We start from the raw sequence: 15,930 nt of genomic DNA on the forward strand, positions 1-15,930 counted from the left end.
ACTCGGGAGGCACAGGCGGATGGATCTCTGAGTTTGAGGCCAGCCTGGTCTACACAGTGAGTTCCAGGACAGCCAGTATTATTACATAGAGAACCCTGTCTCTAAAACCAAAAACAAACAAATAAACAACATAAAAAGAAAAAATAAAAGAAATGACAATAGATCCCCCAACCTGTTTTAATGAAAATTTCCCCAGAAGTCCAAAATAAAGAGACCGGTGACATTTTGCTCTTGCTATTTCTTTGTGTATTGAGTAGATTTTTATTCTAGATACTGTGTGTAGAATACTGTAGAACTCCCAGATTCTTGCTCATTTCTAATGGCTACAGGTTTTTAAAAATTTATAATTACCTGTGTGTGTATGCATATGGGTATGTGCGTGTGAGTGCGGTACTATGGGTGTTAGGAGGGGTGCTGGTTCTCCTGGACCTGGAAATACAGGTGGCTGGGAGCCACTCCTCACAGCTGTGAGGTGGGTGCTGGGAGCCCAGCTTAGGTCCTCTGGAAGGTTAGTACATGCTGTCAACCACTGAGTATCTCTCCAGCCTTGTGTGTTGATTTTTGTTACTTGTTTTTGTAAGCGATTTACTGGTGGACACAGATTACAAACGTAACACTTGGGCAGAAGCCCAAATCTTAGTTCAGTTATTATATTTAGCTAGTATCAGTGTTCACTGAATTCCCTTGTTCTGGTTTCATCCTTTTGAGGCTTCTTGCCCTTGCTCTGTAGACGTTCTACCCATTCAAACGACCCCCCTGTACCGTTTTTAGTTGCACTGCTCGAAGCTGATTAGTCTGCCTTCGAGCTGAAGCCCATAGCAGCTGGTAGCTCACCACATGCGTCCCTTTCTTCTATGCTTTGGTGCCCTTTACACTCTTAACTCTTCAGTGTATTTAGGTTTTTCTTGTAGTTCTGCCCAGAGTGTTTAGCTTTCATCTATTGGAAGGTTAGTGATGTAGGCGCTTCCTCGGTCATTCCATACACAGACATTGGTTGCTTCTCCGTACTGGGATAAACTGAGGGCAAAAGAGAGCTGCTGTATATAGTGGGGAATTAGAGTTTGTTTGTTTTTTTCTTTTAAATATTTAATTGTTCAATTTTAATATGAATTAATTAATACCTTGCCTTTACTTGCAGCTAATTGGACGGGGTCGATATGGAGCAGTATATAAAGGTTCCTTGGATGAGCGTCCAGTTGCTGTAAAAGTATTTTCTTTTGCAAACCGTCAGAATTTTATAAATGAAAAAAACATTTACAGAGTGCCTTTGATGGAGCATGACAACATTGCTCGCTTTATAGTTGGAGATGAGAGACTCACTGCAGATGGACGCATGGAGTATTTGCTGGTGATGGAGTATTATCCCAATGTAAGTTCTTCATAAAAACGTTACTGTCATGTATTGTACTTTCCATTAGATTTTTAGGATGTGTTACAGAGTTTTACTTGTTTATAGATGTGTTATTAGTGTTCTGCTGTGAAATAAGGATCTTAGACCAGAATTTGAATCGGATACATGAGTCTGCCAGGTATCATGGCACATGCCTGTGATCCCGGCACAGAACGGAGGCTAAAGTGGAAGGGTTGTGAATTCAGGCCAGCCTGGGCTATAACAACAAGACACTAACGATTCTCTTTATTCTTCTCTCACTTTTCCTTCCTTTCTTCACTCCTTCTATTCCTCCCTCACGCCTTCTTTTCATTACCCTTTCCTCTTTCCTTCTCTAACTTTCTCTCTGTTTCTTTAGCCAGACCTTTTCAGTACCTTGATTGACATTCATTCTTGTGTAAGCTCCTCGCCTAATCAGAAGCTCATTGTAATTTGTAGGTGAATACTTTGAGGTGAACAGATATATACAGTCATCCTTTAGCATTCTCAGCAGTTGCTTCTGGGATACCTACACACACACACTCACACACTCACACCCCAAAATCACAGCTGTTCAAGTTCCTTATATAGAATGCCATGTAGTGTGTGCTTATTACTCATTCATATCATTTTTTATTATACTGTGTAAATGCCATGTTAGTAGTTGTTAATACCATTTATTTAGGGAACAATGACAAGAAAAAATAATGTTATGTACAGATGCAAAGATTCTTTGGGTTATTATTTGTTTGTTTTTCTTGACTCTTTTGGAGATAAAACCAGGGTCTGGGTATACTGAGCAAATACTTTTCCATCAAGCCACATCTCCATCTCTAAATATTTTTTACGTAGCTGATTGAACCCTAGGATGTGAAGTCTTCAGGTATAGAGGGCCGATGGTATAGATTTACAGGAGACATATGTGTTCTACTTATAAACCATAACAATATTGTTTATAAAATTTGGGCTTAAAATTTTTCCCAAGTTAATCTGGTAGCCCAAAGAAATGTTTAAAAGGAAGTAATCATCCATAATTTAATATTTGAAACCTAAAAATTGATACTTAAGTTCCTTTTTTCTGCTGTCCTAGTTAGGAAGTTGGGGAGGAAAGGGTTATTCAGCTTCCTCTTCCACATTCCTGCTCACCCTCTCAGGGACTCACACAGGCTCTTGTTGTTGCTGTTGTTAATTGTTTCCAGGCAGGGTCCTTGAACTCGCTGTGTAGACCAGGCTGGCATTAAATTCAGAGATTCACCTGCCTCTACCTCTCAAGTGGTGGCATTAAAGGTATGTGCCACTGTAGTTGACTTGTTTGTTTTGTTTTGTGGTCATTCCACTTTTTTGTAAAACCTCAAGACCACCAGCCCGGTAGTGACACTACCCACAATGGGCTGGGCCCTCCTACATCAATCACTAATTAAGAAAATGCTCTACAGGCTAGGCTGCAGCCTGATTATATAGAGGCATCTTCTCAGTTAAGGTTCCCTCTTTCCAGAGGACTACAGCTTGTATCAGAGTTTACATAAAACTAGCCAGCACACCCTCTCTCACTTTTCTTTTCAGATATACCTTATCTTTATCATTAGTGCTTCATGAAATCCTTCATAAGGTTGTCTAACTTGCCTCTTCTTGTTGAAGCACATAAATGTAACTTCTTTGGTATACTGTTTCCTTTATATAGGGATCTCTATGCAAATATTTGAGTCTCCATACAAGTGATTGGGTAAACTCTTGCCGTTTGGCTCATTCTGTGACTAGAGGATTGGCTTATCTTCACACGGAATTGCCACGAGGAGGTAAGAGGAATAAAATTTTAATTATATTTTAGAAGAAAATCCATAATTTATATTGTTAAAATATGAATATTAACCAGTTGTTTGAAAAGTCCATTATGAGTAAATATACTTGAATGTAATAGAAAGAAAAGCAAGCATGGCTTTCATTAAGAATGTGAAGACTTTCCTTCTAAAAATATACATACAGCTAATTTTAGAGAAAATTATTTAGGGAGAGTATATTTCAGCGATAGAATGCTTCCTTAGCTTGTGTAAGGCCCTACATTTGATACCGGATATCATAAGACCGGGCAAAGAAAATCCTAGAGGTTTTTAAGATCTCTTGAAGTCTATTTGTGAACCTTAGGTTAATACTCTTAACTAGGCTGTATTTTCCTTGTATTTGTTTTGTTTATGGAAATAAATTGCAATGTATTAGTTTAAATATTATTTGAATTTTTTATTCCATAAGTTGTAATTCTCAAGCATCTTTTTATAAATTAATATCCTGCTAGCTAGAACCGAGAGGGAAGATATAACAGTGGTTTTATTAATAAGGAAAATTTTCGCCAGGCGGTGGTGGCACGCCTTTAATCCCAGCACTGGGGAGGCAGAGGCAGGTGGATCTCTGTGAGTTCAAGGCCAGCATGGTCTACAAGAGCAAGTTTCAGGACAGGCTCCAAAGCTACAGAGAAACCCTGCCTCAAAAACCAAAAAAGAAAAAAGAAAAAAAAAGAAAATTTTCATCTTTCTCATATACATATAAAAATCTCTCAAGGGTCAGGCATAGTGGTGGCGGGACCCTGCTTTTTAGAAAAAAAAATCTAAAGAGGTCAATTAAGTTGGCATATATTAATTTATAATCCTCATACTCAGGAGGTCGAAACAGGGGGATTGTGAGTTGAAGGCCACCCTGAGACACCTAGTGAATCTAAGCACCCTTGACTACGTAGTGTGAGACCTGTCTCATAAAAGGAGAAGGAAGAAGAAACAGCTAGAGAGAGAACTGAGCTTACAGGCCAGTGGTAGAACATAGAGCCCTTGACTACCGTGCGTGCGGCTCTTGGGTTCAGTCCCCAGCAACAAACAAAACCAGAACCTAAAGTGAGGGTCTCAAGGATGGGTTTGACAGCATGATATTAGACATAAGGCTTCTGTATTTTTCTGTACCGTCCCTTACATGTGGATCACATTTTCATAGTTTTTTCCTTGTCCATTGTGCTATATTCCAGTAGGGTGGGGGAGAGAAGGAGTTGTCCCCTTCCACCTTCAAAAATTCCTCTTGTGGGGACTGGAGAGATGGCTCAGTGGTTAAGAACATTGCCTGTTCTTCCAAAGGTCCTGAGTTCAATTCCTGGCAACCACATGGTGGCTCACAACCCTCTGTAATGAGGTCTGGTGCCCTCTTCTGGCCTGCAGACAGAATATTGTATACATAATAGATAAATAAATATTAAAAAAAAATTCCTCTTGTGTACCTGTTTTGTTTCTTAGAACTAATTCATTCTTACCCACTGGAGACCAAAAATATAGTTGTTCTGTTTTTTGTTTTTGTTGGGTGAATTGCTCTTCAGGCAAGGTTGGGTTCTGTTGTTAAACAGGAATGGAAGGCAATGTTGGCCAGTAGTTTGGAACTGTATTACATTCCCTGTTATAGCCTACGCCTTCTTCAGCTTTCATGAGTTCTTTAACTAGTTGTCCAGAGCACCTCTTTTAAATACATTTACTTTCTCACTTTGTTTCAAAATATACTCAAATCACAGGTACCCCTAAATTAGTGTGGCTGCGAAAATCGAGTCTCTGTGCTTTCTCGGGTTTCCACTCCGGGACCACATTTTGTCATGCTGTAACCTCCACTGTTCCTGTCGTGTCCCTGACCTCGTTAGGGAGGAGACTTTAATGTATCCGTTTCTTAGATCTTTGTTCCATTATATAATAGCACGGATCATCTTTTCTAGTTGATGCTTCATATATAAATAATTTCTTCTGAATAATTTATTGGCTCATTTACTCGACATCTTTCCTTGGGCACAAGATTGACCTGTTATTGCCTGTGTCAGCAGCCGGTGTGCTTGCTTCGGTGTTTTAGCCGTCAGCCTCTGGACCTGGGTCCTTACTTTAAATATGATAACTCCTTTCAGAAGCTGGCTTAAAGCAGAATTTAAAATATCATCCTGATTCCCCTTTCAAGGTTTGCAAGATTCAGCAAGGTTTTAAGTCAAATACTGCCTGAAATTTCTTTGCTTAAACAAAGATGATTTTTCTCAAACAGTGGCTCATGCCTTTATTCCTAGCGCTCTGGAAGCAGAGGCAGGCAACTCTCTGTGAGTTTGAGGCCACCCAACATAGTAAGCTCTAGGACAGCCAGAGCTTCATATTGAGACTTTATCTTGAACAAACAATAATAAATAAATAATACATCTCACTGAATCAGTTTAGTGCTGCTCATATGTAAATGTGTTTTAGGGCTGACCACTTGGTATTATATAGCCAATTGGGGGCTCGTTCTATGGAAGAACTGATTCTCTGTCTCAGCAGTCATTAATTATCTTTAGCTCTTTACCTAGAACGAAGCTGTGTCACATTTCCCCCATCTTTGTTGGCCTACCACCTGATGTCATTGTTCAGGTGTTCTTTCGGCTACCATATTGTTGGGGTTTTATGGGTGCAGCTTGCCTGTCCTGTACAGAAGATTGTCTCTCACCAGGTGTCCTGGTCCTCTGGCTCTTGTGGTCTGTTCACCCTTCTCGTGATGTTCTGAGGCTTAGGTGTAGGTGTTGTGTTGTGTGTATATCAGCCGGGGCTTATACCTCCTGGTGAGTTGTTCTCCACATTTTGCTCGGCTGTGGCCTTCTGTAATGGTCTCCATTTGCTGTAGAAGTTTCTCTGAAGATGAGTGATGGTTCCATGGAGACCAGCCTGACTTACAGAAAACCAGTCAACCTACTAACCAACCAACCACAACCTACTAACCAACCAACCACAACCTACTAACCAACCAACCACAACCTACTAACCAACCAACCACAACCGTGGAAACAAAACAGAAAAAAATGAAGAGAAAAAACTCGCTTGTGTCAATAGTTAGATCTGTGTTTACTGTTAGATTCAGTTGAGTGTTCAACTTGATTAACTGTGTATGTAAGAGGAGTTAGTTACTAATAGTTACTATTAGAAAGTGGTAATATGTTGAAATTGTGAGGTTCTGATTTGGGTTGTGTAACCATGTTAGTGTCAAACTCATGATCTTCCTGTCTCTACATCCCAAGTGCTTGGATTGCAGGCATGTACCTTGATAATCAGGTTTCTTTTCCCCAGCCCCATTTTTCAGACAGCTATAATGCGTGGAAAATAGTACTATCTTACATTTATTTACATGTATGTAGCGCCTGTTATCTCATGTTAATATAATCTCCAATAATTCTACTTAAGCATTAATAAGTATTTGAAATTATCCAAACAGATCATTATAAACCTGCAATTTCCCATCGAGATTTAAACAGCAGGAATGTCCTGGTAAAAAATGATGGCACGTGTGTTATCAGTGACTTTGGTTTGTCCATGAGGCTGACTGGAAACAGACTGGTGCGCCCAGGGGAGGAGGATAATGCAGCTATAAGCGAGGTGAGTCTACAAAATCATTACACTGTAACAGTTATCCTGGGCACTGTGAGCTGCAGGCTGTTAGGGTTAGAAATTAGGAACTACCAAATACATTGTATAAAGACCCATGTAAAACTGTGAGCTGCAGGTTGTTAGGGTAGAAGTTAGGAACTACCAAATACATTGTATAAAGACCCATGTAAAACTCATCAGTTCATTTTGAAAAATTCTAGCTCATTTGAACAAACGTTAGGGAGAAATATCTAGGAATTGATTTTTTTTTTGTTATTAAAGGGAATTTTTTAGATTGTGTTTTCTGTTGGTTTGTTTTTTAAATTTGTTTTTTGAGTCAGATTCTCTTTATATGGCCAGATTTGGCCTTGAGTTTACCATCCTCCTCTGAGGGTTGAGATTTCAGGCAAATGCTACCCAGACCCAGCCAGGAATTGATTTTTGAAGCAAGAGTAAGGTTATCAAGTTTGAGATAGGAAAGTCTGCTCTGTGGTTACAATGTCAACAAATCCTTCCTGACCCTTTTCTCTGTTTCACATACATAGATGTAGGTAGGTAAAGATTTGCAATTTTTAAAATTATTCAATTTTTTAAAAATTTTCTGTACATAGTGCTTTGGAATTTTCTCATCACGTTTGACAGTTTTTGTTTTGCATTATTGATTATACTGCAAAGATGGGCAATGAACTAGACACAAGAAGCTCTGTAGACCAGGCTGGCCTTGAACTCACAGAGCTCCACCTGCCTCTGCCTCCCAAGTGTTGGGATTAAAGGTGTGCACCACCATAGTCCAGCCAGATTTTTAAAACTTGGCAAAGGAACGCTTACTTTGTTCTCTCATAGGAACACTTACTTTATGTTGAGAAGGGAGAGATTTTAACGTACAGTGTATAAAGGGCTCAGTGGCCTGCTGCTTCAGGTTGGATAGTTTCATTAACAGGAGTAAATTTTTAAAAAAAAATTAACTTTATTGGAGCTGGAGAGATGGCTCAGAGGTTAAGAGCACTGACTGCTCTTCCAGAGGTCCTGAGTTCAATTACCAGCAACCACATGGTGGCTCACAGCCATCAATAATGAGATCTGGTGTCCTCTTCAAACATGGAAGGAATGCTGTATACATAATAAATAAATAAATCTTTAAAAAAATTAACTTTATTTTATGTGCATATGGTATGAAGGTGTCAGATTCCCTGGAACTGGAGTTACAGTTGTAGGCTGCCATATGGGTGCCGGGAATTGAACCCATGTTCTCTGGAAGAGCAACCAGTGTTCTTAACCACTGAGCCATCTCTCCAGCCCCAACACCAGTAAAGTTTACATGTGATTTCTGGGCTAATGTTTGATCTTCAGCATATGTTGCATTTTATTTCTTTAAAATAAAACTCTTAATTTATCAGGTTGGCACAATTCGCTATATGGCGCCAGAAGTGCTGGAAGGAGCCGTGAACCTGAGGGACTGTGAGTCCGCGCTGAAGCAAGTGGACATGTATGCGCTGGGGCTGATCTACTGGGAGGTGTTCATGAGATGTACAGACCTCTTCCCCGGTAAGAACCACTGCTAAATTTATCAGGGCTTTGTTTTTTTACTGTTGGTTTGTTTTGTTTTTTCTAGGCAAGGTTTCTCTGTGTAGCCTTGGCTGTCATAGAACTAGCTTTGTAGACCAGGCTGTCCTAGAACTCAAAGAGATCCATTTCCTCTACTTCTCAAGTGCTGGGATTAAAGGTGTGTGCCATCATCACCCAGTGGTTTGTCAGTTTTCTTAAGTAATAGAGTTGTATCTTCTTTCTCACTTGGATGTAATTCAACTCAGTTGGATGTAATAATCTTTTTTCTTTTAAACCTTAATTTCATTGCCATCTGAATATGGAGTATTCAGAATAAAAATGTCATTAACAGAATGAAATAAATCGGAATTTTTTTAGTTAAAAATGACTCAGGTTTTTAATCTAAATAGTTTTATTCCAATAGTAAGTAAGTCCTCAGCCCCCATTTCAATTCCAGGGGGATCCAACACCTTCTGGCTTCCTTAGACACCCTTGTACATGTGGCATACATACACATAGACACACATAAAACTAGTTTATAATTCCAATATTTGATTAAATGAACTAATGGTTATGTAGCTTACTACAATGTAATTGTACTTAAATGTAAATTTTCTGGGGTCTTTAGAGAAAGTTCAGCAGCTAAGAGTGTGCTCTTCCAGAGGACCCAAATTCAGGCCCCAACAGCCATCTCAGGCAGCTCACAACTGCCTGTAACTCTAGCTCCAGAAGATCCAATGCCACTGGTCTCTCTGGCCACCTGCACCCACATGACATCTACACACAGGTGCACATATACATCCATGTAACTAAAAATAATAAAAATAAATCTTTTAAAAGTATATATTTAAGCCAGGAGGTGGTGGCACACACCTTTAATCCCAGCACTCGGGAGGCAGAGGCAGGCAGATCTCTGTGAGTTCAAGGCCAGCCTGGTCTACAAGAGCTAGTTCCAGAACAGGCTCCAAAGCTGTACAGAGAAACCCTGTCTCAAAAAACCAAAAAAAAGGCATATATTTAATAAATTTAATGTATATATGTATACATCCAATATATTTAATAAATTTAATGTATATACTATACATCCAGTATATTTGGTGAGTTTAATGCATATATGTATACATCCAACATACATTTAATAAATTTAATGAATATATGTGCACATCCAATATATTCAGTAAGTTTAATGTATATATGTATACACCCAATGTATATTTATAAATTAGAACCACAGAGAGTTAACCAAGAATTTTTCTGAAAATAACAGTAATTGTTAACTGGGGTTTTGGCACACCTTTTTTGTTTGGTTTGTATTTTTAACATTGTAACATAGTTTTAGTTTTAGAAAGATGTATGAATTATTTCTTTATTATATTAGCATAATATAACCAACAACCTATTTTTATTTTAATATTTTTAAGTTTTGTTTGTTGTTTGTTTAATCCTTGCTCTCATAGCGCTGACTTACAAGTGTTCTCCATGTGATCCAGGCTGCACAGTTCCCCTGTGTGCAGTCATACGCACTGCTCCCAGAGAAGTGGAGGGACACGCGCGTGCGTGTGTGTGTGTGTGTGTGTGTGTGTGTGTGTGTGTGTGCGCGCGCACGCGCGCGCGCGCGCATGCTCATATATATTCACATTCGTGTGAAGGTCAGAGATTGTCACCAGATATCTTGATGGCTCTTTGCCTTTTGAAACAAGGGCTCTCACCGAAACCTGCAGCTTTTGGATTCCTTAGGCCTGCTGACCATCAAACTCCAGGAATCCATTTGTTTCTACCTCCCAGCATTGGTGTTTAGGTACACATTACTAGGCTCAGCCTTTTCCATGGGTACTGGGGATCTGAACCCTGGATCTCATGCTGGTATAGCAAGCACTTTACTAATGAACCATCTTCCCAGCCACCAGAAACATATTTGTTTGTTTTAAAAGTACTAACTATGACTTATTTTTGTTTTCATTCTTTTTCGAGACAGCGTTTCTTTGTGTAACATCCCTAGCTGTCCTGGAATTCGCTCTTATATACCAGGCTGGCCTCAGACTCACAGAGGATCCACCTACCTCTGCCTCCTGAGTTCTGGGATTAAAGGCCTGCGCCACTACTGCCTAGCTTTACTTTTGTTGTAATAAACAATTATGAACAATATGAATAGTTAGGATGTGGCTCGGTGGTAGAGTACCTGCCTCCCATGTGCAAAGACCTTGGATTTAATTCCCACAAAAGGAATTGAAAACCCCTTAGTTTTGTTAGTAGGAAGGCAATTAAGTCTTATTTGTAGAACACTATTTTAGTATATATATGATGGCTTAATATAGAATAGATTATCATGCAGGGCGGTGGTGGTACATGCCTTTAATCTCAGCACTTGGGAAGCAGAGACAGGAGGGTTTCTGTGAGTTCAAGGCCAGCCTAGTCTACAGCGTGAGTGTCAGGACAGGCTCCAAAGCTACAGAGAGAAACCCTGTCTTGAACCTTCCCCCCCTCCCAAAAAAAAAAAAAAGACAGAATAGACTATCACTGCTGACAGGAGTAAATTGGCAGAGACACTATAGAAATTAATATGGAAGTTTCTTTGACCACCATATCAGCTGGCAGGATGGTCCAGTTGGTGAAGGCTCTTGCTACATAGACCTAATGACTTGAGTTCGATCCCAGAACCCACGTAAAGATGGAAGTAGAAACTCTACAAACTTGTCAGTCATGAGCATGCGCACACACACATGCACACAAAATAAATAAAGCTTAGTAACAACAACAACCAAAAAACCCCTACTATATGACCAAGCAATTTAGGTGAATTTTTCTGTCCTGCCCGCCAGCTCCCAAGTAACCATATCGAGAATTATTAATTATGAAAGCTTGGTCAATAGCTGAGACTTGTTTCTAACTAGCTCTTATAACTTAAATTAGCCTCTCTCTCTCTCTTTCCTTTTTTTTTTTTTTTTTTTTTTTTTTGGTTTTTCGAGACAGGGTTTCTCTGTGGGACAGTCCTAACTGTCTTAGAACTCGCTCTGTAGACCAGGCTGGCCTCAGACTCACAGAGATCCACCTCCTCTGCCTCCCGAGTGCTGGGGTTAAAGGCTGTGCCACCGCCACACCCAGCCCTCAGCTTTTTTATTAAACCAATCAAGAGTGCCACATCTTTACAGTGTACAAGATGATAATTCCACAACACAGCAATACCACTTTGGAGTATATTTTTAGCTCTTGTGACTGAGCTATTTACCCATTTCTGGTCATTACTGCAGTAATCATGTTAGCTCAGAACTGGAACTAGATGATGGATAAAAGAAAGTAATGGAAATTTATTCAGCCATGAAAAGAAATTAAATCATGACGCTAATTTAAAAAATGCATGAATCTAGAAAGGATTTGTTCTGTGAATAAGCCACCTTGAACAAAGCTTGTGCTTTCTATCATATGCATATTCTAAATACTAATTTTTATTTACGGGGGCAGATGTGGCCTTAGGTTCTGAAACGAGAAAGGGGATCATAAGAGGAGAGAGGGGGAGGCAGAGAAAAGGAGAGAGGAATACTACAGTACATGTGACATGTAAACAGGTGACCAGGGGGAGGACAGGGAAGAGGGAAGAGAGGTAAGTATATATGGAAATACCATAGTGAGACCCATCACTGTCAGGTGTAGTGGCACAGCCTTTAATCCCAGCACTCGGGAGGCAGAGGTAGGTGGATCTCTGAATTTGAGGCCAGCCTGGTCTAAAGAACTAGTTCCAGGCAGCTAGGGCTGTTACACAGAGAAACCCTGTCTCGAAAAACCAAATTAAAAAAAAAAGGATTAATTAAATATCACAGTACCTATCACAGTCCTGCCTTTGAAGTAGATAGAAAGAGCACATTAAGAATAAATTCAAGGCAGGTCACATGCTTTTGATCCCAGCACTTGGGAGGTAGAGGCAGGCAGATCTCTGTGAGTTTGTAGACTATCCTGGTCTACAGATCCGAGTTCTAGGACAACCAAGGCTGTTAAACAGTGAAACCCCGTCTCGAAAAACAAACAAGCAAAAAATATTTTTAAAAAGTCAACTCAGGGGCTGGAGAGATGGCTCAGAGGTTAAGAGCATTGCCTGCTCTTCCAAAGGTCCTGAGTTCAATTCCCAGCAACCACATGGTGGCTCACAACCATCTGTAATGGGGTCTGGTGCCCTCTTCTGGCCTGCAGGCACACACACAGACAGAATATTGTATACATAATAAATAAATAAATAAATATTTTTTTTAAAAAAAAAAAGTCAACTCAGCCAGGCAGTGATGGTGCGCTCCTTTAATCCCAGCACTCAGGGAGCAGAAGAAAGTGTATTTCTTGAATTCAAAGCCAGTGAGTTCTAGGACAGCCAGGGCTACACAGAGAAACCCTGTCTCAAACAAAACAAAACCAAACCAAACAAAAGTAAATTCAAAGAAAGAATCTGGTTCTAGGGAAGTACCTCGAGGTCTGAAAAATAGAACAGCAGCCAGGAACTTAACAGAAATATTTAAGTCAGAAGGATGATCTAATTATGGAGAAGTTTAGAAAGGAATATTGATAGATAACTGAAGCATTTATTATTTTATTTTTTACTTTTATGATTGTCTTGGTCACTTTTCTATTGCTGTGAAGAGACACTATAACTAAGGCAGTTTTTTTTTAATAAAAGAAAGCATTTAATTAGGAGCTTGATTATAGTTTCAGAAGCTTAGTCCATTATCCTCATGGCAGAGAGCATGGCAGGCATTGCAGGCGTGGTGCTGAAGAAGTAGTTAGAGCTATATCTTGATCCATACCAGAATCTGGCATGGTCTTTTAAAACCTCAATGGCCTCAGTGATAGTCACACTTCCTTTAACAAGACCACATTTACTCCAACAAGGCTATACCTCCCAATTCTTCTGTTCCTTTCAAAGAGTTCCACTTCCTGGTGACTAAACATTCAAATATATATGATCCTATGGGGGCTATTTTTATTCAAACCATCACAATGATTTTTAAATTTTATGTGTATGGATATTTTTTTCCACATGTGAATATGTACCATGTGAATGCCTGATGCCAGTTGAGTTCAAAAGAGGCCATTAGATACCCTGAAGTTACAGATGTTTTTGAGCTACTACATAAATACTGGGAACCAAACACAGGTCCTCTGCAAGAGCATCAACTGCTTGTAATCACTGAACCATCTCTCTAGCCCAAAGAACTTATTATTTTTAATGTATGTTTGGCTACAGAGGCATGGGTACAAGTGCTTTGTCTTCATGGCATGTGGAGGTCAGAGGACAGCCTTAGAAATTAGTCTTCATGGGCTGGAGAGATGGCTCAGATGTTAAGAGCATTGCCTGCTCTTTCAAAGGTCCTGAGTTCAATTCCCAGCAACCACATGGTGGCTCATAATCACCTGTAATGAGATCTGGTGCCCTCTTCTGGCCTGCAGGCATACACACAGACATAATAGATAGATAGATAGATAGATAGATAGATAGATCGATGATCGATCGATCGCAGGCATTCACAGAGACAGACAGACAGACAGACAGACAGACAGACAGACAGAAAAATGAGATTAGCTTTCAGGTACCTTTCAGGTTTTTGAAAGAAATTAAGATTATAGGACTTCCCTTGAGCAATCCAGTGACTGTAAAATTTTAAGAAAATCTGTTAAGGCCAGTATCTCCCATCATCACAGGCATTTAACATCTTCGTGTCCTCAGAGTATTAGTAAAGTTAGCTCCAAATAAGTGTTTATTGAAAAACTAGATTTAGATTTTCTTTGATGGGCTGGAGAGATGGCTCAGAGGGTAAGAGCATTACCTGCTCTTACAAAGGTTCTGAGTTCAATTCTCAGCAACCACATGGTGGCTCACAACCATCTGTAAATGAGGTCTGGTGCCCTCTTCTGGCCTGCAGGCATACATGGAAGAAATGCTGTATACATAATAAATAAATAAGTAAATATTTAAAAATTTAAAAAAAATAGATTTTCTTTGGTGAGTGATGTTTCAGTCTCTCCTCTTAAATTTGGTTGCTTGATGTACTAAATCCTGGCATTTTTCTTTATTTTCTAACATGAGATCAGAGTTCAGGCATAATTTCAAGTATTAAGTATTCCTTATAATATTTCACTCCTAAATTTAATACCAGTCAAAACCAATTTAAAATACCTATCTAGTCTGAGATACAACTCCATGGTATACTTTAAAAAGGTATCCAGGGCTCAGTGTTGAAGAATGTACTTAGAATGTTTAAGGCCTTGAGGTCAATCCCCAACAGTAAAGAATAAGTTAAGTAGAATACCTGTATAGCATTGAAACCCCTATTGCATTTATCAACAAAATTTGAAACTATTCTAAATACTAACAATACACCATGCCTTATGAAGTCAGTGGCTCTGTTCTAGTTCAGCCAGAATGTTTCAAATATCACAATTTTTCAGTTTTGTTTTGCTTTAGAAACAGGGTTTTCTCTGTTCCAGGCTGGCCTCACATTCCTATGCAGTCAAGGATGGCTCTGACCTAGATCCTACTGCTGCCCCTCCTGAGGGACTAGATTACAGGCATACACCATGGCAGCAGGTCTGTCTCTTCAGGGCTGGGGACTAGACCCGGACACCTGCGTGCTAGGTGCTGCTCTACCCCTGAGCCATACTATAGTTGGTCCTATAAAAAATTATGACAATGACCGTGTCATTGTTTAAGTTTTCCTCTTAACAAGTAGTATTTAAATCTAGAATTTTAAATCATCATTAACTATTCTACCAGTATTTGATAACTGTGTGTGCCATCAATAGGTACCGTTTGCAGCTTACGACGAAATAATTCTGACTTTTACAAAATGTGATAAAGTTAAGTGCGTTTTTAAACAGACTGAAGCTGGACAGTGGTGGCACAGGCCTTTAATCCCAGCCCTCAGGAGGCAGAGGCACAGCCTGGTCCACAGAGTGAGTTCCAGGACAGCGAAGGCTACACAGAGAAACCCAGCCTTGATAAAAACCAATAAACGAATAAATAAATAAACATACTGAACTATACAGAAAACCCCTTACAACTAATACATAAAAATCTAGTGGCCTACAGTAGGATTCTCAAATTCTGATCTCTGCCACCCTTTAGTACAGTTCGTCATGTTTGACACCCCAACCATAAAGTCAGTTTTGTTGCTACTTCATAACTACAATTTTACTACTGTTATGAATCGTCATATATTTTTTGAAATAGAGGCTTGCCAAAGGAGTCACAGCCTACATGTTGAGAACCACTGGCCTATAGGAGACCCACAGTCTTCCTGGCTCCTCACCCCTGCTCTATGTATTAAAATAACAAGCTAAATGAGAAAGGATGGAGGTTAGGGCATTTCGGTTCTAATCTCGGCTTCGTCTCTTCCTTGGAAAAGTCACTTAACTCTTGTGTGCTTCAATCTTCCTGTCAGCAAAACAGTAATGTCTGCCTTCCTTATCTCACGGGCACAAGAACAAAGAGTTATAATGACCCAGATGAAAAAACTCCACAGAACATGCCAAGATCTTGTTTCTATTTGAATAGTCAAAACAATCCATACATTCTTACCCTCTCTCAGTATTTTTAAAATTTACAAAAATTAATTATTTTTTTATGCAGCAGAGCCCGAGTTGTTAGAA

The 15,930-nt window shown here is 39.5% G+C and overlaps 1 protein-coding gene across 2 annotated transcripts in view; it reads left to right on the forward strand.

Moving 5' to 3' along the window:
• The window catches only part of Bmpr2 (bone morphogenetic protein receptor type 2), a 112,763-nt gene that overhangs the window by 75,813 nt on the left and 21,020 nt on the right, over positions 1-15,930 (forward strand). For both annotated transcript variants that reach the window (XM_048428779.3, XM_048428778.3), the window contains exons 6-9: positions 1,139-1,369; positions 3,051-3,165; positions 6,608-6,768; positions 8,157-8,304. In XM_048428779.3, coding sequence (XP_048284736.3) covers positions 1,139-1,369; positions 3,051-3,165; positions 6,608-6,768; positions 8,157-8,304 — 655 coding nt within the window. The remainder of the gene's footprint in view (positions 1-1,138; positions 1,370-3,050; positions 3,166-6,607; positions 6,769-8,156; positions 8,305-15,930) is intronic.

Source organism: Myodes glareolus, chromosome 27 (assembly GCF_982192425.1).
Source record: "Myodes glareolus chromosome 27, mMyoGla1.1, whole genome shotgun sequence".
Lineage (NCBI taxonomy): Eukaryota > Metazoa > Chordata > Mammalia > Rodentia > Cricetidae > Myodes > Myodes glareolus.